This window comes from Chiloscyllium plagiosum, unplaced genomic scaffold, assembly GCF_037043375.1.
Source record: "Chiloscyllium plagiosum isolate Xiang-an unplaced genomic scaffold, Cpla_swu_hap1 HiC_scaffold_11, whole genome shotgun sequence".
In the NCBI taxonomy this organism is placed as follows: domain Eukaryota; kingdom Metazoa; phylum Chordata; class Chondrichthyes; order Orectolobiformes; family Hemiscylliidae; genus Chiloscyllium; species Chiloscyllium plagiosum.
The window spans coordinates 58,123,439-58,146,955 of NW_028270149.1; the positions used below are offsets into that span (position 1 = coordinate 58,123,439).

The 23,517-nt window shown below is 39.9% G+C and overlaps 1 protein-coding gene across 4 annotated transcripts in view; it reads right to left on the bottom strand.

Annotated features, from left to right (window-relative positions):
- The window catches only part of cstf2 (cleavage stimulation factor, 3' pre-RNA, subunit 2), a 68,326-nt gene that overhangs the window by 38,437 nt on the left and 6,372 nt on the right, over positions 1 to 23,517 (bottom strand). For all 4 annotated transcript variants that reach the window (XM_043704570.2, XM_043704572.2, XM_043704573.2 and 1 more), the window contains exons 3-8: positions 22,668 to 22,837; positions 19,516 to 19,652; positions 16,737 to 16,856; positions 16,358 to 16,474; positions 9,666 to 9,840; positions 4,661 to 4,723 (exon numbers count right to left, since the gene is read on the bottom strand). In XM_043704570.2, the coding sequence (XP_043560505.2) occupies positions 4,661 to 4,723; positions 9,666 to 9,840; positions 16,358 to 16,474; positions 16,737 to 16,856; positions 19,516 to 19,652; positions 22,668 to 22,837 (782 nt within the window). The remainder of the gene's footprint in view (positions 1 to 4,660; positions 4,724 to 9,665; positions 9,841 to 16,357; positions 16,475 to 16,736; positions 16,857 to 19,515; positions 19,653 to 22,667; positions 22,838 to 23,517) is intronic.

Sequence of the window (23,517 nt, forward strand, 5' to 3'; positions counted from 1 at the left end):
ACATGCAATACCTCTTCATTTGAACAATCTCACTGGAAGGGTTCTGGTGATGGCAGTACAAGCTATGCCCAACACTTCAAAAGATAATATTGTGTAGTGTGCCAGGAAAACAGATGGTTTTAGACAGAATTCTAACAAGAGAACTTTGTGACAGGAAAAAGGTTTCTCATGAAGTGAGAAAGAGAGGGTAAAGATGATAAGGGAATTCACCACTTATGGAAAAAAAATAGAATCCATGATCATCACATAAAAACTATGAAGTCTGCAAAGATCAGGCATGGAAACAAATGTTTACTAAATAAACCTGCAGGCAAAAGGAATTTTAAAAAGAGAAGCAAGGAAATAAAATAGTGCGCATAGGAACATGCCATGTAATGACAGAACTAGCAACAAGAATGTTTGACTAGAATTTCTGTTTCAGTAGTTATAAGTCCAGCAATTTGAAAACCAGATACGCCTGTGCCGATAAGCAGACACCAATGAAAATCATCAGAACGTATTCATAGTAGCTCACCATAATGGAAAGCCAGAGTAAACTTCAAGAAAGTTACAGCCTATGCTTAATACATTTCTATCCTGACAGCAACTCAGCACAAGCCAGTGTCCTCAACTTCAAAAGGGCAGTTCCAGAGGTATAGGGAAAATGAAGACTGGAGGTGCTGGAGAGTCAGAGACGAAAAGGTGGTGCTAGAAAAGCACAGCAGGTCAGACAGCATCCGAGGAGCAGGAGAGTTGACATTTCAGTCATAAGTCTTTCAGAATTACTAATGAAGGGCTTATGGCCAAAACGTCGACTCTCCAGCTCCTCAGATGCTGCATGACCTGAAGTGCTTTTCCAGTGCTACCCTTTTCGACTGGCGAATTCCAGAGGTACGAAGAATGAGCTGTCTAAAGCAGGCTGGGAAAGGAGACCAAATGGAAGTCAGTTGATGAGCAGTGGCAGAACTATCAGCAGATATCTCATAAGACTCACCAGAAATTTATTCCAGTCAAAAAGAAGTACTCGATGAAATTGATGAACCATCTGTGGTTGACAAAGGCAGTCAAGGAGAGTTTCCAATCAAAACTTAAGGCATACAATACTGTAAAAACTAATGGCAAGCCAGAGGGTTGGAATTTTGTTTCTTTTTAGGAATCAGAAGCAGTGGATTAAAATAAATGTAAAAACATAAAGCAAGAGCTTCTACAGGTGCATAAAAAGAATTAGAGTCACTAAATTAAGTGTGGAACCCTTGGAGGATGCAAGTGAGGAATTAATAACAGGGAATCAGGAAATGGTACATAATGGTACATGGGAGGTGGTATTAATTGCTGGACTGTTAACCCAGAGACCCAGATAAAGTTCTGGAGACCTGGGTTTGAAACCAGTCACAGCAGGTAGTGAAATTTGAATTCAATAAATATCTGGAATTAGGAATGTAATGATGACCATGAATTGATTGTTGGAAAAACCCATCTGGTTCACTAATGTCCTTTAGGGAAAGAAACTGCCATCCTTACCTAGTCTGGTCTACATGTAACCCCAGACTCTCAGCAATGGGGTTGACTCTTAACAGCCCTCTGGGCAATTATGGATGCGCAATGGATGTTGCCTAGCCAGTGACACCCTCATCCCATGAATGAATAAAGGAAAAAAAATTAACTTTTTGCATTGACCTTCATGGAGGCGGACACGATAATCACCCTAAAGATATCAGATTAACAAGGTGCTAATGTGGAGAAAAATCAGGCAACACTGTGGCTCAGTGGTTAGCACTGCTGCTTCACAATGCCAGGGGTTCAGGTTCAATTCCAGCCTTGGGTCACTGCCGGTTTGGAGTTTGAATATTCTCTCTGTTTGCATGGATTTCTGCCCACAATGCAAACATATGCACGGCCACGGCGGACTGGCTGTGCCACATTGTCCATAGTATGCAAGGATCTACAGGCGAGGTGGGTTAGCAGTGTTAAATGCATAATTATGAGGATAGGGTAGGAGGGGCTGGGTTTGGGTAGGATGCTCTTCGGAAGGGTGGGTGCAGACTTAATGGGCCAAACAGCCTCTTTCCGCACTGTAGGGATTCAATGAATCTATGATCTTGTAGCAGTCTCTATCATGATGGACCAAGTCTTTGTCAAACTGATGGGACCCAAGGCAAACAAGTCTTCAGGACTTTGATTGCATAAAATATTGGAGGCGTTGGGTGAAATCATGCCCAGCAAATTAGAAAAGTGGTAACATGACAGGCCTGTTCAAGAAGAGAGGCAGCGATAAAGCAGGAACTATAGGCCAATTATTAAGTTAGAAATGGGTAATTTAGAAAAACTTAACACAAGCAAACAGAAAGGGAAAGCATGTTTGACAATTCTGATAGAGTTCTTTGAGGATATAACAGCAAAGCTGATAAAGGAGACCCGCTGGATGTGGTGATTCCGGACTTCCAGAAGACATTTGAAAGGTGCCACAAAAAGGTTATTGTGCAAGACAGGAGCTCACAGTATTGGGGATAATGTTTTGGAATGGATTGACAGCTGGTGAACATTTGGACAAAATGGATCTTGGGACCAATGGATCTTTTTCACGTTAAAAAGACATAGCTAGAGGAGTGCCACAAGAATCGGTCTTCAGGCTTTAACTCTATTATTTAATGACTTGGAGCAGGGGGCAGAGCGCAATGTATCTAAATTTGCTAAAGATACAAAAATAGGTGGGAGAGTGTGCGGTGATGTAAAAAAAAAACTGCAAGGTGGGTTGAGTGATTGGACAAAAACTTACCAGATGTAATTTAACATAGAACAGTGTGAGGCCATGTACTTTGATAGGAAGAATCAGAATTAAAATGAAGAAAAATTTCAAAAAAAGTGCAGAAAAATTTTCCCATAGGGCATAAGGTAGTGAATATCTTGAAGGGAGTTGTGGAGGATAGATCACTGAAAATATTTAAAGAGGTAGATGGATAGAGTTTTGAAATAGCAGGCAGCTAAGGGTTATAATAAGCTGGCATAATAGAGGAGTTGAGGCATGCCGCAGATCTTGTTGAATAGCAGGACAAACATGAGGCGCCAAATAGCTTACCTCTGCTCCTATGTCTGATGTTCTTATGTTATATAATTGTACTTTGAATGCCGCCCACTGCTGCTAAGAAATTTGGGAGGAAATAATTCAGATTTGTATGCTAAGTATGCTGTGTATCAAATCTGAAGTTCATGGAAAATGCAGGTCACTGGGCTAGACAGAATGAGTAATTTGAATTTCTTAAGCTAGCAAAAGCCTAATATACAATTGATCAATTTTCTTCTGATATTTAAATACAAATATCTTTTTTCAAAGATATGAATTACTATCTCAGTGCATCATCAATTTAAATGTGATAAGCAAGTATGCATGTGGATTACTCACAATCAAAAGAAATTTTGTAAGCAAGTAATCAGATGCTATTACACTGCAGCTTACTTGATGACTGCATTCATTTTGTGGTGACTATTTATCAGCATTTGTTCACTAGACTCTACTAATATTATTTTAGAACATTGTCCTAAACTACAAAAAAAGTTTCCAAACAAAAATGAAAAAATTAATAGTACCTAAAGACAAAAATACACCTGAGCTTAAAATGGAAAATTAAAGAGGGAAAGGCTACAATAATGCATGAAACATGCAAAGGAAGCTAAAGGATCATTCCACAAATTCCACAACTGTGTGCAGCTCTTGAGCATATCTTGAATTGTATAATTACATTGAGGTTACCACACATTTTACTTAACCTTATGTCTACACGGACAGAAATCCTTCTCACTTAAATGTATCTACATTTGACTGCACTTTAATATAAGTAAAGTTTTTTTATAATAGGAGTCTATCAAATTAAAACTTCATATTGGAGGAGTACTGTAGAAAAAGGTTCCTGAGCTTGGGTTTGAAAGCTCAGGAACCTTTTTCTACAGTACTCCTCCAATATGAAGTTTTAATTTGATAGACTCCTATTATAAAAAAACTTTACTTATATTAAAGTGCAGTCAAATGTAGATACATTTAAGTGGAACAGAGTGTAAGCTTGCATCATTGTGTCAGTATGGTCAGTATGCCTATTGTTAGAGAGGTATTCCTGTTTAAGGGATGATTTGTTAGGAGTTTTCCTGCCAACATTTCCTTGATGAAACCATCACCATGTATCAATAAAAGTCAATAAATGACCGCTGTGTTTCAGAATTCCGTGTCTGAGAAAAGTTGTGCAAGCAGCTTAAGAACGATGGTCCTTAAAACCTACAACATTGCACCATCTAATCAATTTAGTGGGAAAGAAAAAATGTTGTGCTTCCATGATTTGGGTGCAAAGGACACTTTGGGCATACTATCCCATTTAATTATAACCTTTTTTTGAGGCAATATGTAGAGGCAATTTGGATGGTACTTGAGGAGAAAAGAAACGATCAAGGGAGATTAATAGCTGGTTATACTGTATTAACTAGTTCATTGATAGAAAAGATCTCTTACCCAAAATGGAAGGTACCAATTGTTACTCCTCCCTACAGTTCAAATATGATCCCCCTCCCTCTTAGTAAGCAAAAATATTTCTTTAAAATATATATAATCACAATGGTCATTGAAATAAATAAAGGACACAATTTATTTTCAAAACACAATCAAAAAATTTTAAAACTCCAGAACACAAAACAATACCTTGTCCTCTATCCATTGGCACAGGTCCTGACTGCGGAAGACCCATCTGCGGCTGCATGTTTCCTATGGGGAACAAAGTTGCACGCATAAAGTTCAAACCAATTATTACATGTATTAGATGCATAATCAAGCCTTTTCTATACAACTTCCCCAAAAAATGGGTCCACAATCAAAGCAACATATCGCAACATAACAACCATCCTATTTATTTCTGCATCATATTGGCAACTTAGGAACGACACCAATTCACTAGGCTAAGACTTTACTCAAAACATCAACACCAGTTGAGATCAGATTTCAACTCTGGGACAAATGTAGAGAAGGAATTCTTAGCTCAGTCTCTCTGTTCTTCTTGCCTTCCCTCTGTCCTCCCCTCTCTCGCAAGCAGCAAGTTCTGTTTTGCAGTTTTATGTATTATTCGCCTTACAAAGATAGTGTTTAGTCATTGTGCTTGTGAAATTATGCTGTATTATGTTTTCACCATTGAATGCAAGTTTAATCTTTTTCTAAAAAAGGTATCCAATGCTCTTTGGAGATTGTAGCAAAATTTGTGCTATCTCAAAATCTGCTGATATCAATCTCCATAGCAGTGACCAACTTAGTCCCCAGCTCATTTCATCTCCTGTTGAAAACTTCATGCATACTTTCATTACCTCTTGCTAAACCCATGTACTCCTGGCTGGTCTCCCACATTCCACATTTCAAAGTTGAGCTCATCCAAACCTCGGCCACCTTAAATGGCAATGAGTCCTATTTCCCATTTTTCCTGTGCTCTCAGACCTATACTGACTGTTGGTGAAGCATATATTGGACTTAAATTCTGACCTTCATTCCAAATCCTTCTATGGTCTTACCCTTTACTATTTCTCTAATCTCCTCCAGATATCAGGCCTCTTGTGTAGTCCCAATTATGAATGTTCCACCATTGGCATCTGAAGGTGCGACCATCTCGGCCCCATGCTATGGGATTTCCTTCCTAGAGCTTTCCACCTATCTACCTTGTTTTCCTCATTTCAGTCACTTCTTCAAACCTACCCTCTTTGACCAAGCGTTTGGACATCTACATCTCCATATGGCTCCTGTGAAGTACCTTGGTCACTTAATTTCCTCAAAACAAATATGACATCTTTGATAATGGGTTGAGAAATAAATGAAACAATGAAAATCCATGATGTACATTTCATCAACATGAATAAATAATATTAATCATGACTCAGTAACAGAGTTTTACTGTGTTAAAGGAGGATGACAAGTCACAGACTCATTGAGATGCACAGCACTGAAATAGACCCTTCAGTCCAACTTGACCATGCTGACCAGACATTCTAAATTAGTCTATTCCCATTTACCAGCATTTGGCCCATATCCCTCTAAACTCTTCCTATTCATGTACCCATCCAAATGTCTTTTAAATGTTGCAATTGTATGAGCCTTCACCATTTTCTCTGGCAACTCATTCCATACACGCACCACCCTCTGCATGAAATAGTTGCCCCTCAGGTCCCTTTTAAGTCTTTCCCCTCTCACCTCTAGTTTTGGACTTCCCACTGCAGGGAAAAGTCCTTGCCTATTTACCTTATTCATGTTCCTCTGAATTTATCAATCTCTACAAGGTCACCTCTCAGCCTCCAATGCTCCAGAGAAAATAGCCCCAGTCCAATCAGCCTCTCTCTATAGCTCAAACCCTCCAACCCTGGCAACATCTTTGTAAATCTTTTCTGAACCCTTTCAAGTTTCACAATATCCTTCCAATAGCCAAGAGATCAGAATTGCATGAATATTCCAATAGTGGCCTAACCAAATGTCCTGTACAGCCACAACATGACCTCCCAACTCCAATACTCAAAGGCTCTGACCAATAAAGACAAGCATACCAACCACCTTCCTCACTAACTTATCTACCTGTGACTCCACTGACAAGGTATTGTGAACCTGCATTCCAACGTCTTTGTTCAGCAACACTCCCTTGGATTTTAACATGAAGTACATAAGTCCTACCCTGAACTGCCTTTCTAAAACGCATTACTACACATTTATCTAAATTAAACTCCATCTGCCAATCCTTGAACCATTGGCCCATCTGATCGCGATCCTGTTGTACCGAGGGAACCTTCTTCGCTGTCCAATTTTGATGTTATCGGCAAACTTACTAACCATACCTCCTATGTTCACATCCAAATCATTTAAATAAATGAAAAACAGTGGATCCAGCACCGATCCTTGTGGCACCCTACTGGTTCAGAGGCTTCCAGTCTGAAAAGTAACCCTCCACCACCACCCTGTCTTCCACTTCCGAGCCAGTTCTTCATCCAAATACCTAGTTCTCCCTCGACGTGAGCTAATCTTGTTAACCAGTCTACCACGAGGAACCTTGTTGAACGCCTTACTGAAGTCCATATGGATCACATCCACTGCTTTGCCCTAATCAATCCTCTTTGCTACTCAAGTTAGTGAGACATGATTTCCCATGCACAAAGCCATGTTGACTATCCCGAATCAGTCCTTGCCTTTCTAAATACATGTAAACTGTATACCTCCCTCCTGCATCAGACTTTCCAAATGCATCACCTTGCATTTGTCTGGATTAAATTCCATGCCAATTCTCTACCCAAGTCTCCAGCCTATGTTCTGTTGTATCATTTGGCAAGTTTCCTCACCATCTGTAGCTCCCCCAATCTTTGTCATCTGCAAACTTACAATTCAAGTCACCTACAATCTCTTCCAAATAATTTATTTATATATATTACAAACAACAGAGGTGCCAGCACAGGTCCCTGAGGTACACCAAATCTCCAGTCAGAAAAACACCCTTTCAACACTACTCTGCCTGCTATAATCAAGCCAGCTGTGTATCCATCTTATCAGCTCACTGGAGATCCCATGTGACATCACCTTCTGATTCAGCCTGCCACCTTTACGGGCCTTGTCAAAGGTCTTGCTAAAGTTCATGTGGACAACATCCATCATTCTGTCCTTAATTATCTTTGTCACTTCCTCAAAAAAACTCAATCAAGTTTGAGAGACACAGTCTCCCCCATACAAAGCAATGCTGCCTGTCACTAATAAATCTGGAGCAGACCCCATTAGGTCCTGAGGACTTGTCTAGTGTAATGCTGTGCAGGACACCCAATACTTCCTTCTTTATGCTGACATGCCCCTCTCTAGATTCACCAACCACCATGTCCCTTTCCTTTTTGAACCGATGCAAAGTATTTGTTAAGGTCCTCAGCCACATCCTCTGGCTCCATGCATAAATGTCCTCCTTTACCCATGAGGGAATCTATCCTATTCTCCATCTACCTTCTTGCTCTTTATATACATATTAAAAGCCTTTGATCTTTTCCTTAATCCTGTTTGCCAAGGTCATTACATGGCCACTTTTAGCCTCCTAATTCCTTGTTTAAGTCATTTCCTGTTTTCTTTATATTCCTCGTGGGCTCTGTCATCAGTCTTCCAAATCTTACGGGTTTCCTTTTTCTTTCTAACTAAGCTCACAATATCTCTTGTTATTCAAGGTTCTTGCCATAAAGGTGACTGAACCAGTTGGAAGTATTCTATTTTACTGCTTTGTTAAAAGAAATGGAGCACTTTTCCCAACCAACAGACATCTCAAAGTGCTTTAAAGCCAATGCAATAGCTTTCAAAGAATAGTCACCGTTGTAATGTGCACTGGGAGTTAAATATTGGCCAGAACACCAGGGATAATTCCTCTACTCTTCTTCAAAATCATGGGGAGACAGAGCATCTTTTGCATCCACTGAAACAGGCAGATAGAGCCTCAGTTTTAACATATTAAAGATGGCACCTCTGACGATGTCAGGCTTGGTTTTTATTTTCAAGCCCAGTAGGATTTCAACCTAGAGGTAGTTCATAAGAGACAATGGTAATGCTTAAAATTTATTAAACTATTTATATTTATTAATTAAATTAATATTTTATTAAATTATGTAATACATAAAACTGGTATAATGTTGGATTTCTAAGATTTCTGCTCATAGTTACTGATAGTATGCAAATTGTACATTGTAAATTGTTTGGTTACCAATAGCATGCAAGTTGTACGTTGTTTGGTTACCATCTAGTGGCATTCACATAGAACTACAACTGTATGAGGAGGCTAAGATTGAATTTTTCATCAAAAGCAGTGAATCGATATTGCTGTTTATCCACAAATAGAATAAATAGGAAATTTCCAAAAAGTACAAGTATCAGGTTCTAGCATATGTTACTGTATCAGGAGATGACGGAGCAAAAGAGGGCAAATAGATCTGAGTTAAAGATCCGCAATCATCTAACTGAACGGTGGGGGAGGCTTGCAGGACTGAATGCTTACTCCTATCTTATAATTTACGTAACAGCATTTGAGTGTGAAGTGTATTTACACTGGGGATTCCTCTTAAGCAGTGCAGCCTTTGTCTTAAGTTGGGTATACTCACCAAGATGTGGCTTGCAACAATATAAATTTAGCCAGGAATTGGGGAAATGGCTAAAGGTGTAGCCAAAGAGTGAGTCTGGAGCCCAAAAGCCATGCACATTTGTCAAAATGTTAGCAGGTTTTAGAAATCGGCTTATTGTGAGGTGGTGTTCAAGGTCATTAAGATTTTCATTTAATAGGAGCAAATTGAAAAAAATTATATTGAACTCCTGCTCTAGGTAACTCACACACCGACACAATAGATCAGTATGTCCCCTCGATTTATTTGCCGCCTGTCAGACCTAGGCAAATTCAGATGCAATCTTACCATAAATACTAACATTGTGGCAGTGGTTCAATGGGCTTAAAAGAATTTTCTGTTTATAATAAGGGTTGACAATCCAAGATACTGGTAAGTTCTGGACAATTTAGACATTTTGAAAATATATTTCCCATTTTTGTTATCACTGGAAATGTAAATAAGAAGTAAAGAAAAGTAAAAGAAGGAACAACAGAAGGAAATGGAAATTAAGCTAAAATTTAAAACATTTCAATAGCATTCCAGAAAGTATATTTTAAAATTTCACATACCTCCAGGCCCAACTGGTCCCGGTCCAGGTCCAGGTCCAGGTCCAGGACCAGGCCCTGGTCCAGGCCCAGGTAATGGCCCCCCTGGACCCTGTACTGGTCCTGGCCCAGGAACAGACGTTGCAGGCTGCATAGGTTGCTGCATCATGGAAGGAGCCCCATTCACATGCATCCCACTCTAAGTAAAAGCAAAATTAAACAATTTTTACACATTTTGTATATAAGTACTTCAATACACTTACAGAAATAACCACTTGCAGCTTAAAAAAAGTTGCATATTATTACATAATTTACAAAACAGATATTTATTTCTGCTCTTAATTGTACTGTAATCTGCAGCTTCCCAATGGAGTTCAACAAAGCTGGAAGTCATCATTTATCCTTGTCTCTGCATTTTTAAAGAAAATGCACAAAGACATAATTTAAGAAATTAAATACTAAGCACAAAAATATTGAAACATTAAAACATATTTTGCAACCTCTAGATAATTTTTCTGATTCTTTATGCCTCTGTAATTGGGAAGTGGGCTAGCTCTATTTTAAAAATGCATCCTCAAAGACACTGTTCAAACCGCTAATTTGAGAGATAAGGAAATTGTTGTGTTGCGATAAATCTGTTCCCAATTGTTCTGCAAGTGCCAAACATTACTCTACCGCTAATAAAGTGGTTTGGTATCTTAAACATAGCCACATTGAAATCCACCTAACACAGCAAACTTTGTTTTAACCAGCATGTTATGAACCAGTACTCTCAATAAACCAGCAAAAACAATATACCTCAAATACTGAGAAATTTACTGGATTATTGTGATCTCTGCTATGACCAAGTTGTCAGATACGGATGTATGAGAATAGGCTCTCTGCAGCTAAGTTTTATTTAAATCAAAGTTCCATTACTAATTAAGTGATCTATGCTGTAAATAAAAGTGATGTGCATACCATCTTTATTATGTTTCTACCACTTAGCATGTGTTTTTACGTTGAGCTGGTGGACCTCTTGATCAACTGGAATATTTGATCAGCTGGTGTACTCCTGATCCAATGGTGCCGGTTTATAAGTAGTTTGCTGGAAATACTTCCTGGGTATAGTTATAATGACCATTGATTATGAAGCACACCTTTCAATATAGTGGCATAATCTTAATGGAGCTACACTGGAAATTCAGATGAGAAAATATTTAAAATTAGAATGTCCAGACCAAGCATTTCTAGAAAGGGCTGAATGCTTTTCTTTGAAAAGCTTCTCAATTTTTTAAAAACTCTTTCACAGGAAATGGACGTCACTGACTTGGCAAGCATTTACTGCGCACCCCAATTGCTCTCGAGAAGATGGTGACAAGCCACCTTGTTGAGCCATGGCGGCCCATGTGATGTAAGCGCACCAACAATCCTGTTAGGAAGAGAATTCCAGGATTTTGACCCAGCAGCTAGGAAATCACAGTGAATCATTTCCAAGTCAGGATGACGTGAGGCTTGGCAGGGAACATACAGATAGCAGATGCATAGGAGCATCACTATCAGTGTGGATTGGTGCTGTTGAAGGAACCAAGGCTAGTTATTCCATAGTAATTTGTAGATGATTGCTGATTCCTGTCACTGTTCATCAGTGGTGGCTGGAGTGCCAATTGAGTGGCTGCTTTGTCCTGTGCTGTGGCACTTGTGCCTTCTGCCTTGAAGATGGTGACTGGCTTTAGAAAGTCAGGAGTTCACTGCAAGTCCATTGTAGAATTCCTAGCTACTGACCTGCTCTTATGGTCACATTACTTATATGGATGGCTCAGTTTCTGGTCAATGTTAACTCACAGGGTGTTGATTGTGGGGAATTCAGCAATGATAAAGCCATTGATCATTAAGGGTAGATGGCTAGATGCTAGCTTCTTCAAGATGGTCATTTTCTGGCACTTGTGTAAGTGCGAACATTACATCTTACTTATCAGCAATGCCTGAATATTGTTCAGGTCGTACTGCATATACACACAAAATCACCCAAATACCGAAGGAGGCACAAATGGCACTGAACATTGTGTAGTCATCAGCAAATATTCCCATTCAGACCTTGCACAGGGAAGGTCATTGATAAAATAGCTGGTGGCGGCTTTGGCCTGGGGCAGTACTCTGAACTCCTACAGTGCCCACCCAACATTAAAGACAATGGTCTGCAACATCACCGCCAAATTCCTTAGTGTTAGATCTGACTTCAACCACTGAAAAGCACCCCACCCACCCCCATTTGGCATTGACTCCAGCTTTTCTAGGGCATTTTGATGCCATAGCTGGTCAAATGGTGCCTTGCCATCAAGTGCACTCACTCTCACTTCACTCTTGAATTCAGGTTTTTGTCCATGTTTGGGCCAAGATTTATGAGGTCAGGAACTGAAGGAACCCAAAATTATGTATCAGTGAGCAGGCTTCTGCTGAGTAAAGACCAGTCCATATCACTATTGATGAAACCATCCATCCTTTGATCAAAAGTGGACTGCTCAAGCAGTAATTGGTCAGGATGAATTTATCTTTCTATGGACTGGACCACCTGCGCAATTTTCCATATTTTGCTGGTAGATGACAATGCTGTAGCTGAACTATAAAATATTGGCTAAGGGCATGGTTAGTTCTGGATATTAGTCTCCAGTAACTCAGCTGGAAACTTATCAGAGCCACAACTATTGGAGCATACAGTGCCTTCAGTTGTTTCTTGATGTCACATGGAATGAATCAAATTGGCTAAAGACCGACATATGATGCTGGGGACATCAGACGGAGTCCAAGATGTATCATCCAATTGACAGTCTAGTTGAAGATAGACACAAATGCTTCAGCCAAACCTTTTGCACTAGTGTGCCAAGGATGGTAATTTTTGTGGAGTCTCCTCTTCCAATTAATCATTTAATTGCCCATCACTCTTCACAACTGGATGTTGCAAGCCTACAGAGCTTGGACTTGATCAATTGGTTATGGATTCATTTTGCCCCATCCATCTATTCCTGCTTCCACCGTTTTGCACATAAGTAATCCTGTTTTGTAGCTTTATGAAGCTGACACCATATTTTGAGATATAGGAGAAAGTGAGGACTGCAGATGCTGAAGATCGGAGTCAAGAGTGTGGTGCTGGAAAAGCACAGCAGGTGTCAGGCAGCATTCGAGGAGCTGGAGAATCGATGTTTCGGGCATAAGCCCTTCATCAAGAATCCTGGAAAGACCACTTGCACTTTACATTGAACCAGGATTTATTCCCTGGCTTGATAGCAACATTAGAATGAGGTTATTAGGCCAGAGAGTGAGTGAAAACAAAAGCAAAATTCCAGAGCTGATGGGTATCTAAATCAAAATAAAGTACTGGAGAAATTCAGTTGATCTGGCAGCAACTGCAAAGGGAGAGCATGAGTTATGCTTCAAATCCATTCTGACTCTTATTCAGAACTCTAATTTCTCCAACATTTTCTGTTTTCGTGGTTGAGTACAATTCTGTTGTTGTTGACAGTACACAATATGAATTCCCAGATTTCAGTCCCTTTTTTTAAATTCAAAATCTATTCCATTCAATATGGTGATCGCTCCACATAATACAATGCAGTGTATTTTCAATGTGAGGGTAGGTCTTCATCTTAACAAGGACAGTGCAGTGGTTACTCATACCAGTACTGTGACAGATTAGTGAGGAAAATGTCAAATAGATTGCTTGCTCACCATTTTCCTGACCCAGTCTAACAGCTATGTCTTTCAGGACTGGCATCAGTCAACAATGGTGAGGGATGCGGAGGTTTTCATTGAAAGAACATTCTGTGTCTTTGCCACCCTCAGTGCTTCTTCCAATTGTTGTTCAACATGGAGGAGCATGGATTCAACAAGTGGAATCTGAGAGTGGAGGACAGTAGGTGGTAATCAGCACAAAGTTCCCACGCCCACATTTGACATGATGCCTTGAGGCTTCATGTGGTCTGGAGTCAAGGTTGAGGACTCACAAGGTAACTTCTCCCAAGTCTGTAGCAATGCTCTTCCACCTTGGTTGGGTCTGTTCTGCAGTGGGAAAGGTCATATCCAGGGATGGTGCAACCAGGGACATTACCTATAGGGTACGATTCCATGTGTATGTGAGACACAATTTGTCAATAAGGAGGTTGTTATATATCCAACAGGAGTTGGTTTTGATGTTATGGTTTCGGGTATCTATGTCAATGCCAAATGGCCCATATGGCTTCATTCCTTATATAGTTTCTGAATGATGTGACAACCGAGTTGCTTATTAGTCACTTCAGAGAGTACTAAGACTCGACAACATTGTTGCAAGTCTCGAGTCAGCATGTAGGCCAGACCAGGTATGAATGGCAGATTTCCTTCTATGCTATGTTGAGATTTGAATTCATGTACAGAATATTAATCTATGCATCTAGATTTCCACCCCATCCTAGTGGCTTTGTATGTTATAGCATCAATGATTCAAAATGTGCTGAACACAAGCAAATCCCTGAATCTACTCCTGGTCTGTGCTGAGTTAGCTGAAGCAGTATGCCGATTAGTTTTAACCCCATTTGGAGAGAGGGGAAAATCTGAAAAAACAAATATCCACAAGGTTCTAGCTCTTAATTCCGGAGCTAAAAATCCTGTTGAAAACTAGATGAGGGAACAGGTTTGAATAGGATGATCACCACAGCTAACCACAAATAAAGAATGGCCAAGGAAGGAGCAATGGCATAGTGGTACTGTCTCAGGATTAATAATCCAGAACTGTGTTCTGATGTTCTTGGTTCATGGGTTCGAATCATAACATGGCAGATGACAAAATATTGAACTTAATTTTAGGGGCGGCATGGTGGTTAGCACTGCTAGGGACCATGTTCAATTCCAGCTTCGGGCAATTGCCTACGTGGAGTTTGCACATTCTCCCCATGTCTGCGTGAGTTTCCTCCAGGTGCTCAGCCTTCCTCCCACAGTCCAAAAATATGCAGGCTCGGTGGGTTGGCCATGGGAAACGCAGAGTTATAGAAATAGGGTAGGGAAGTGAGTCTGGGTGGGATGATCTTTGGAGAGTCAGTGTGGTCTTGTTGGGCTGAATGGCCTGTAGATGAAGGGAGGAATTTGGAGACAATAAAGCTCAAATATTACATACATCATATTAAAATGTATGAAATGTAATGTCAGTATGCCGATGTATGTATGTAATGTCAGATCTTTCAAAAGTCACTGGAGTCAGGGAAAGTCCCGGATGATTGGAAGATCGCTGTTGTAACTCCCTTGTTCAAGAAAGGATCAAGGCAAAAGAAGGAAAATTATAGGCCAATTAGTCTAACCTCGGTTGTTGGTAAAATTCTAGAATCCATCATTAAGGATGAGGTTTCTAAATTCTTGGAAGAGCAGGGTCGGATTAGAACAAGTCAACATGGATTTGGTAAGGGGAGGTCGTGCCTGACAAACCTGTTGGAGTTCTTTGAAGAGGTGACAAGTAGCTTAGACCGGGGAAACCCAGTGGATGTGGTTTACCTAGACTTCCAAAAGGCCTTTTGATAAGGTGCCACACGGGAGGCTGCTGAGCAAGGTGAGGGCCCATGGTGTTCGAGATGAGCTACTGGTATGGATTGAGGATTGGCTGTCTGACAGAAGGCAGAGAGTTGGGATAAAAGGTTCTTTTTCGGAATGGCAGCCGGTGACAAGCAGTGTCCCGCAGGGTTCAGTGTTGGGGCCGCAGCTGTTCACATTATATATTAATGATCTGGATGAAGGGACTGGGGGCATTCTAGCGAAGTTTGCCGATGATACAAAGTTAGGTGGACAGGCAGGTATTACTGAGGAAGTGGGGAGGCTGCAGAAGGATCTAGACAGTTTGGAGGAGTGGTCCAGGAAATGGCTGATGGAATTTAATGTGAGCAAATGCGAGGTCTTGCACTTTGGAAAAAATAGAAGCATGGATTACTCTCTAAACGGTGAGAAAATTCGTAAAGCCAAAGTACAGAGGGATCTGGGAGTGCTAGTTGAGGATTCTCTAAAGGTAAACATGCAGGTTGAGTCTGTGATTAAGAAAGCGAATGCAATGTTGTCAATTATCTCAAGAGGGTTGAAATATAAAAGCACTGTTGTGCTACTGAGACTTTATAAAGCTCTGGTTAGGCCCCATTTGGAGTACTGTGTCCAGTTTTGGTCCCCACACCTCAGGAAGGGCATACTGGCACTGGAGCGTGTCCAGCGGAGATTCACACAGCTGATCCCTGGAATGGTAGGTCTAACATACGAGGAACGGCTGAGGATCCTGGGATTGTATTCATTGGAGTTTAGAAGATTAAGGGGAGATCTAATAGAAACTTACAAGATAATACATGGCTTGGAGAGGGTGGACGCTAGGAAATTGTTTCCTTTAGGTGAGGAGACTAGGACCCGTGGACACAGCCTTAGAATTAGAGGGGGTAAATTCAGAACAGAAATGCGGAGACATTTCTTCAGCCAGAGAGTGCTGGGCCTGTGGAATTCATTGCCACAGAGTGCAGTGCAGGCTGGGACACTAAATGTCTTCAAGGCAGAAATTGATAAATTTTTGATGTCACAAGGAATTAAGGGCTACGGGGAGAATGCGGGTAAGTGGAGTTGAAATGCCCATCAGCCATGATTGAATGGCGGAGTGGACTCGATGGGCCGAATGGCCTTACTTCCGCTCCTATGTCTTATGGTCTTATGGTAATAGTTTGGGTGTCCAAAACAATGGAACCTACCATTGGCTGTGGCTGGGAGACTGGAGGAGCAGCTTGAACTGTGACTGCATTTGGTCCTGCTGTAGGTTGGCCAGATGAAATCAGTGGCGTCACATTAGCTGGTCGATGTAACATTTTCTAAAAAGAACAGAGCATGTTCAGTAGTACCTTTATTGTACTGCAAATGTTTCCCAACACAGTCAAATACTGATAATCACAAACACTTTTGTCAATTTGAAAAAGTCCTCCATTTAAAATACTGTCCACCAGGCCACTATAACGTCTTGATGTTAATTATTCCACACAAGGTTTTAATTGGATTTATACACGTATTGCGACTGAAATACAATTTCAAATGTATATTGTGGTGGAAGGGTAGTTTGCAAAAACACGTACTCACCATGGCAATTTCAGGATCGACAATTCTCATGACGACCTGTGCTTGCAAAAGCGCGTATGCTAACTGAGGATTCTGAAGAAGCATGTTACGAGCTTCCTGAGGACTGTTCTGAATGCACAGCTGAAAAAAACATCACTTTGTTCAGACTCTGCACAAGTAGCATCTTAGCTAAATTAGCAAATTACTTCAATAGTATGAGGCTGTATGTTGCAAAATATCAATCCACGACACCAAAAAACAACGGCACATAAGTCACCTCCACTCCACCAAGGCAGTGGCATAGTCACGTTCCCAGACTAGTTAGCTGGAGGCTCATGTGAAGAGGGATACAAGCACAAACGTGGGGTTATGAGGATAGGGTAGGGTGGGATGCTCTTTGAAGGGTTGATACAGACTCATTGGGCCAAACAGCCTCTTTCGCACTGTAAGCATTTTACATTTTGAAGTCCTACCATGGAAGCTTGAGGATTTTAAATTCCATTAACATTGGAATTGAACGGTATTATCAATTGCTGCAAAAGCCATCTAATTCACAAATTTTACTTTATAGAAGACACATTCACCAATCACTCTGGTTATTAGCTTACATTGCTTGCTGGAAGCACTGGTTTGATTTTAAAATTCTCACTCTTATTTCCAAATACTCCACAGTCTCACCCCTCCCTCTCTGCGTTTATTCCTCCAACCACAGAATCCAAGATATGGGCAGCTTTAATTCCGACCTCTACTATATATCCAATCACAAGTGCTTTCAGTTGTGTCAGTCCCAAGCTCTGGCTACCCTCCCTATACCTCTCCGTCTCTCTACCTCGTATTCCTCTTTTAAAGGAGGCCATTTGGCCAATCACATCTGCATGGGCTCTCCTGCCTTCTGAAGACTTCAATATAATTTGTATTTAAACAATCATTCCCTTATGCATCTGCTCTCATTAAACTTCCAGGTAGTATGTTCCAAACTCTACCTATTGGCCATGTGAAAACATGTTTTTCTCACCACATTTGCTTCTTTTGCAAATCACCCTGTATCTTATCCTCTCATTCTCAAATAAATTCAATAAATATCTGGAATTAGTAGTCTAATGACGACTATGAAACCATTGTCGATTATCAGAAAAACCGAGTTGGTCATTTAGGGAAGGAATCGGCCATCCTTACCTGATCTGGCCTATACATGATTCAACACACACAGCCAATGTGGTTGACATGTAACTGCCATCTGGGTCATAAATGCTGGCCTGGCCAGTGACAGCCACATGCTGCAAATAAATAAAGCTAAAATACTCCATGATTCCCACACCTCTCTCTTAGAGCCGCCGCACAAAACAGCATGAGCAAAAGACCCTGCAAGGAAACTAGTCCTGACTCTGTTCAGTTGTGACCAGTCCAATTTGTGCAGGTGCCACCTTCCCCATAGACTGCCCTAATGACCCAGGAACGTAAAGACTTGAATCCTTCACCATCTTTCCAGCTACTCATCTGTTGTCTTCTACTTCTGTACACGCCTACTTCTGGAGTTTACTACATTGAGGGTTTTTTTTTGCCAGTTTTCTACCTAGCTCCCTAAATCCTGACTGCAGGACCACATCCTACCTGAATCACTGGCACCAACATCACCTGAAACTTCTGATTGACCACCCACCCTCTCCCAGAGAATGTCCTGCATCCACTATGTGACATCTTGACCCTTGCACTAGGGTGGCAACATTCCAGCCTGGAATCATATATGGACATACACGGAATAGTGTAGGTTAGATGGGTTTCAGATTAGTATGACAGGTCGGCGCAACATCGAGGGCTGAAGGGCCTGTACTGCACTGTAATGTTCTATGTTTTATGTATATATATGACCACATAAGCAGTCACCCATTCCCTATCTGCCTACATGCCCCTACCCTGCAGTGTGAGTACTTCCATAAATGCGTGATCCACGTAGTTCTTTGCCTGACATTGATCAAGTTACAAAACTTGGATCTTGCGCAAATGATGATATTCCTACATGTACCTGTTGAAGTCACGGGAAATGAACACCCCACATGCCACAAGATGGATTTTCAACTTCGAAAAACACCTTGCCATACATTAATCTTACTTTTCTACTATTTATTTTAAATTTATTTTTCTTTTGCCTGCTCTCTTCAAAAATGTATTCTTGCCAAAATTTCCCAACTTTGAAACAGTTCCTAGTAACAATTGTTCACAAAGGAACACCTCTGCCCACACTTCACTGAAATCCTCATTCAGCAAATTTAAATTTTTGAATTAAATTTTATTTACAGGACCTCTTCTCCTTTCCCCATGCACTGAATTCCTACTTCTACACAAACTCAAGTACTCATTCTTCCCCATTTCACTTCAGCATAGTCTTATCAACACTTCTTAAAACCTACTTCCCTAACAAAGATTTTGGACATCTGACCTCATTTATCCTTATGTGCACATAGTATAATAATCCTTCAGATTGTCTGTGTTAAACCAAGTCATTTTAAATCTTAAAAACTTAAATGTCCATGGTGGCAGAGATGAGCATTGCTGAGTTTGTGACCAAGAGGCAATTTTCCAGCACCTTTGCAAAAGGCACAGCAGAAACCACTTCAACATCTCCCTGCTATTCACTTCCAATTGACTGCAGTTATGGAAAGATAAATGCAGTTGAATCCATCCCAGCAAATGAGCTCTACTTTTAAATTTTGTTCAATCCAAGAGAAAACCGTTGTTTTCTTCTTGAATACTAACTAACCACTTCATAGTTAAAGACAGCGAGAGAGGAAGGAAAGGAAACCTTCATTTGCTTCATGAGTTCAAACATTTGCTCAGGTGGAAGGCTGGCTACAGCACGACTGATGGACTCTGGAGCATCTTCTGGAGAGACTGGATCACCATAAGGAGACTCCATGACAGGGCCTGCTGTACCAAGATCTGCAAAAGGATTAGAAATAATGTCACGTTACATTATCAAAAGACCATAATGCTACTGCATTGCCTCCGATAGTTTGACAGTATAATATTTACTGATCTGGTGTACAACATACTTAAAATTACTAGTCAAGATTGCAATGTTTCTAATCCTATAATCTGGTACTGTAGGAAAATATGTTTTTAGTCTAAAATAACTCATGTAAAAATGGAAGCTGACCACTCACACAAACAAACTGGAGAAAGAAAAATGATCTAAAATTCAGGATACAAAGACTTGGCTTTAGCTCAAAATTGAACAGCACAGTTACATTATTTTGGGAACATTTAAGATTGGGACAAAGTATGATAACTTGTTCATTAGCATTATTTCCATTTTCTGATCTTTGGTCACGGTTGATAGGCAACACTTTTCAAAAGGTATGTCAAACTGTGGCATCCATTTGTACAGTTCAATGATGACAGAAGATCTGAGACTGAACAAGTGCCATTCATATACAACAATTCTACAAGTCCATGTTGCCAACATCAGTGGTTGGAAATAGTGGGAAAGAAATACCCAAACTTCCCTTACACACTACTGGTTTGGAAGATTTCCAATGTCAGCCGCTATGTCAAACTACATACAATATCTTATTTTGAAAATATACCAAGAACTGAACATAACTGTTAAGCCGAATATTTCTGCAGCACAAAACTATTTCTCAATAGCTAGCCATACAGTCATACAGCACGGAAACAGATCGGTCGGTCCAGCTCATCCACAATGACCAGACATCCCAATCCGACATTTATTAGCATTTAGCTCATATCTCCCTAACCCTTCCGGATGTTTTTTTAAATGCGGACATTGTACGCGCCTACACCACTTCCTCTGGCAGTTCGTTCTATACACGCACTACTCTGTGTGAATAAGTTACCCCTCAGGTCCTTTTTAAAATCTTTTCCCTCCTCACCTGAACGCTGTGCCCTCTAAAGTTTGGACTCCCCACCCTAGGAGAAAAAAACCTTGGCTATTCACTCTATCCATGCCGCTCATGATTTCATAACCCTCTATAAGGTCACCCTTCAACACACTAGGGGGAAAAAAGCCACAACCTATACAGCTTCTCCTTATAACTCAAATTCTCCAGTCCCAGCAACATCCTTGCATCTCTGTTATGTACCCTCTCAAGTTTAACTGTATCCTTCCCATACAAAAAAAGTGATCAGAATTGTATGCGGTATATTAAAAGTGCCTCACCAATGTCCTGTACAGCCACCCAGCATTTTTAACCTGTATACACTGGTATGCACTGTCTGCCATACAAAACAGACGGGAACACGTGGAAAGAATTTGATATGATTTCTGACATGAGTTCATTTGTTAAAACTGGCATAAATTACCCTGTCAAAAACATAAAAGGACACAAGGTTTGGTTCATGACAGGCTAGGTTTGATCATGGAAACTGTTTTATTGTGAACAAAAGGTACACCTCCTGGAAGAAAGTCAGAACTGCAAATCCCTCCTGATATATTTAAACTAATAATTGTACAATTAAGTGAAGCATTGATTACAGTTAATATTTAAATATTTAGACTAATTGTATACAAGAATATACAAATGTAGCACATGATCATTTTCTCAAATCATGAAGGGAAATATAGCCAATATTCTAGCCATAATGGTACATGGAACTAATTTTGTGGGATCCTGGCAAAGAACATATTCAAAACTGAAAGACTTTATTAGGATGACTAACATCTTTAAGGTGATAAGGCAGCAGAGAGGATGGATGTAATGGTACACAGTAATAACACTGCTTCACAAAAAGAACATGAAAGGCACTTCTGAAAGACTGGTATTGCTTTAATTATTAATTAAGATCTCCGATATAATTCTAATGCAGTCAATGACAAGTGAACCATTAAAAACATTGTAATGAACTATGAGAATCCAGACTATAAATTATCATGCTGACTGTGTTTCAAGTAATAGATCGTGGAGGACATTTTATCAAGTAATCTTCAATATAGGCTTGAATAACGTCTGTAATACATATTTAAGATGTAAAATGGTTGTTTTAAACCACCACCACCACACACAAAAAAAATGTATATTTCCAGAGTAGATTTTAGTTACCATTTCTGCTGGCTGCAAATATTGTTAGGTAATAATTCTATTCTTCCAAATAGCTATTCTATACCTTATTTGTAGACTAAGTATCTAACACCTCAGTTTTATTTTCAGTATGACAGTCAGCCAAAATTAAACACCGGAAACCTATAGCAGCCACAAGAATCCCAATGCCATATGTTGTAAATAGGTTGATTTATTGTATTGGGAAAATATATTTAAAAGCACATTTCACCCTAAAACTACAGATGTAAATTATGGTAGAGGCTACCCAAACTGCTTATACTTCATACTGCTCTATAACCAGAAATAAATCAGTTATTCCCCCGCTTAGGTGAAATCTGTGAAGTCATGGGAGTTTAAGATATCTTATTATGCAAATTAGTAAAACAGTACAATTGATAAAGACACTAGTTGTTTTCTCCTGACTTCACAAAGTCAGCTATACAATACAGCTCAAAAATATATTGCTTTAATATTCCCACTTTGCTGATAATCAGTAACAAATCTCAATAAATAAGACTGCTCGATTTACAAAAACTTTCCAAGCCAAACGTTTACATTTTCTCTGAATCATTTGTAGCTAATTATTAAATCACTGCATTTGAACAAACAATGCAAACACTTAATCAAGCCTGAAAATGGCAGCAAGAAATGAATTGTACACACAAATCTTCACAAACATAATTGAACTGACTTCAAAGTATTATAACATATCACCCATGTATAACGTTCACATTACAAATTGTCAGTTTATTTACAGCACAAAAATTCTGTCGGCTTTCAAAACCAAGTATGAGGGAAAGCACAATGTGCCTTCCATTAAGTTGCAAAATCCAAAAGTATACCATCAATAGGTTTAATTTTGCAATAAACCGACGTGTCAGAGATTTATACTTACTCTTGAGCTCTTCCTTATTCTTTTCACTAGCAGCATTGTCCACACGCAGTGCTCTTCCATTAAATTCCCTCCCATTGAGATTGCGCATGGCACTGAGTGCAGTCTCCTGATCCTGGTACTCGCAGAAGCCATAACCTTTGGGTTTCCCAGTTTCTCTGTCATACACAAGTCTACAACGAGAGTTAACAAAATTAGCAGGCAGTTTTACACCAAGGTTTAACAACTAAAATGAGGAACAAAGGAAGGTGAACCTAACACGGGAGTTTTGAAGATCACAGGGTGTCTCTTATCGGTATGGCACAAGTTCAAAATATTATATTTGAAATGTAACCCACTATCCTTTATATTGTAATGTAAATGTGATACACGCATTAATTTATTGTACTTTGAAGTGTAAACTACCTTTAATTATGTTAACCAAAGATTTGAAAAGTTTGTTTCAAATTGTTAAATACACTGACAAAGTTACAAAGACATGTAGAATTGCTTGGTCACTCGTTCTAAAAGTCAACTTGCCCAAACATAAAGGAATGTGATTTGCCCTACAAATATTTCTCTCCTCAGAACTGTAAACATATAATGATAACAGGAGTGCAGAGGAAATGGAACTTGACTAACACTGTAGAGTTAATGAGTCCAAATCCCAGTGTGTCAATTTATGTACCTCAATTCAATAGATTTGATCATTTGTGCATTGTCTCTGATGAAAATTATCACAAAAGTCTCCAACTAATATAAAGTTTTGGCTGCTTCAGTAATGCCCTTCAGCAAGGGGAAAGAAAAGTCCTTTTCAAGGGATGTGAAGTGAGGGAAAGTCAGGGAGGTGATGGGCCTAGTGAGATTATCGCTA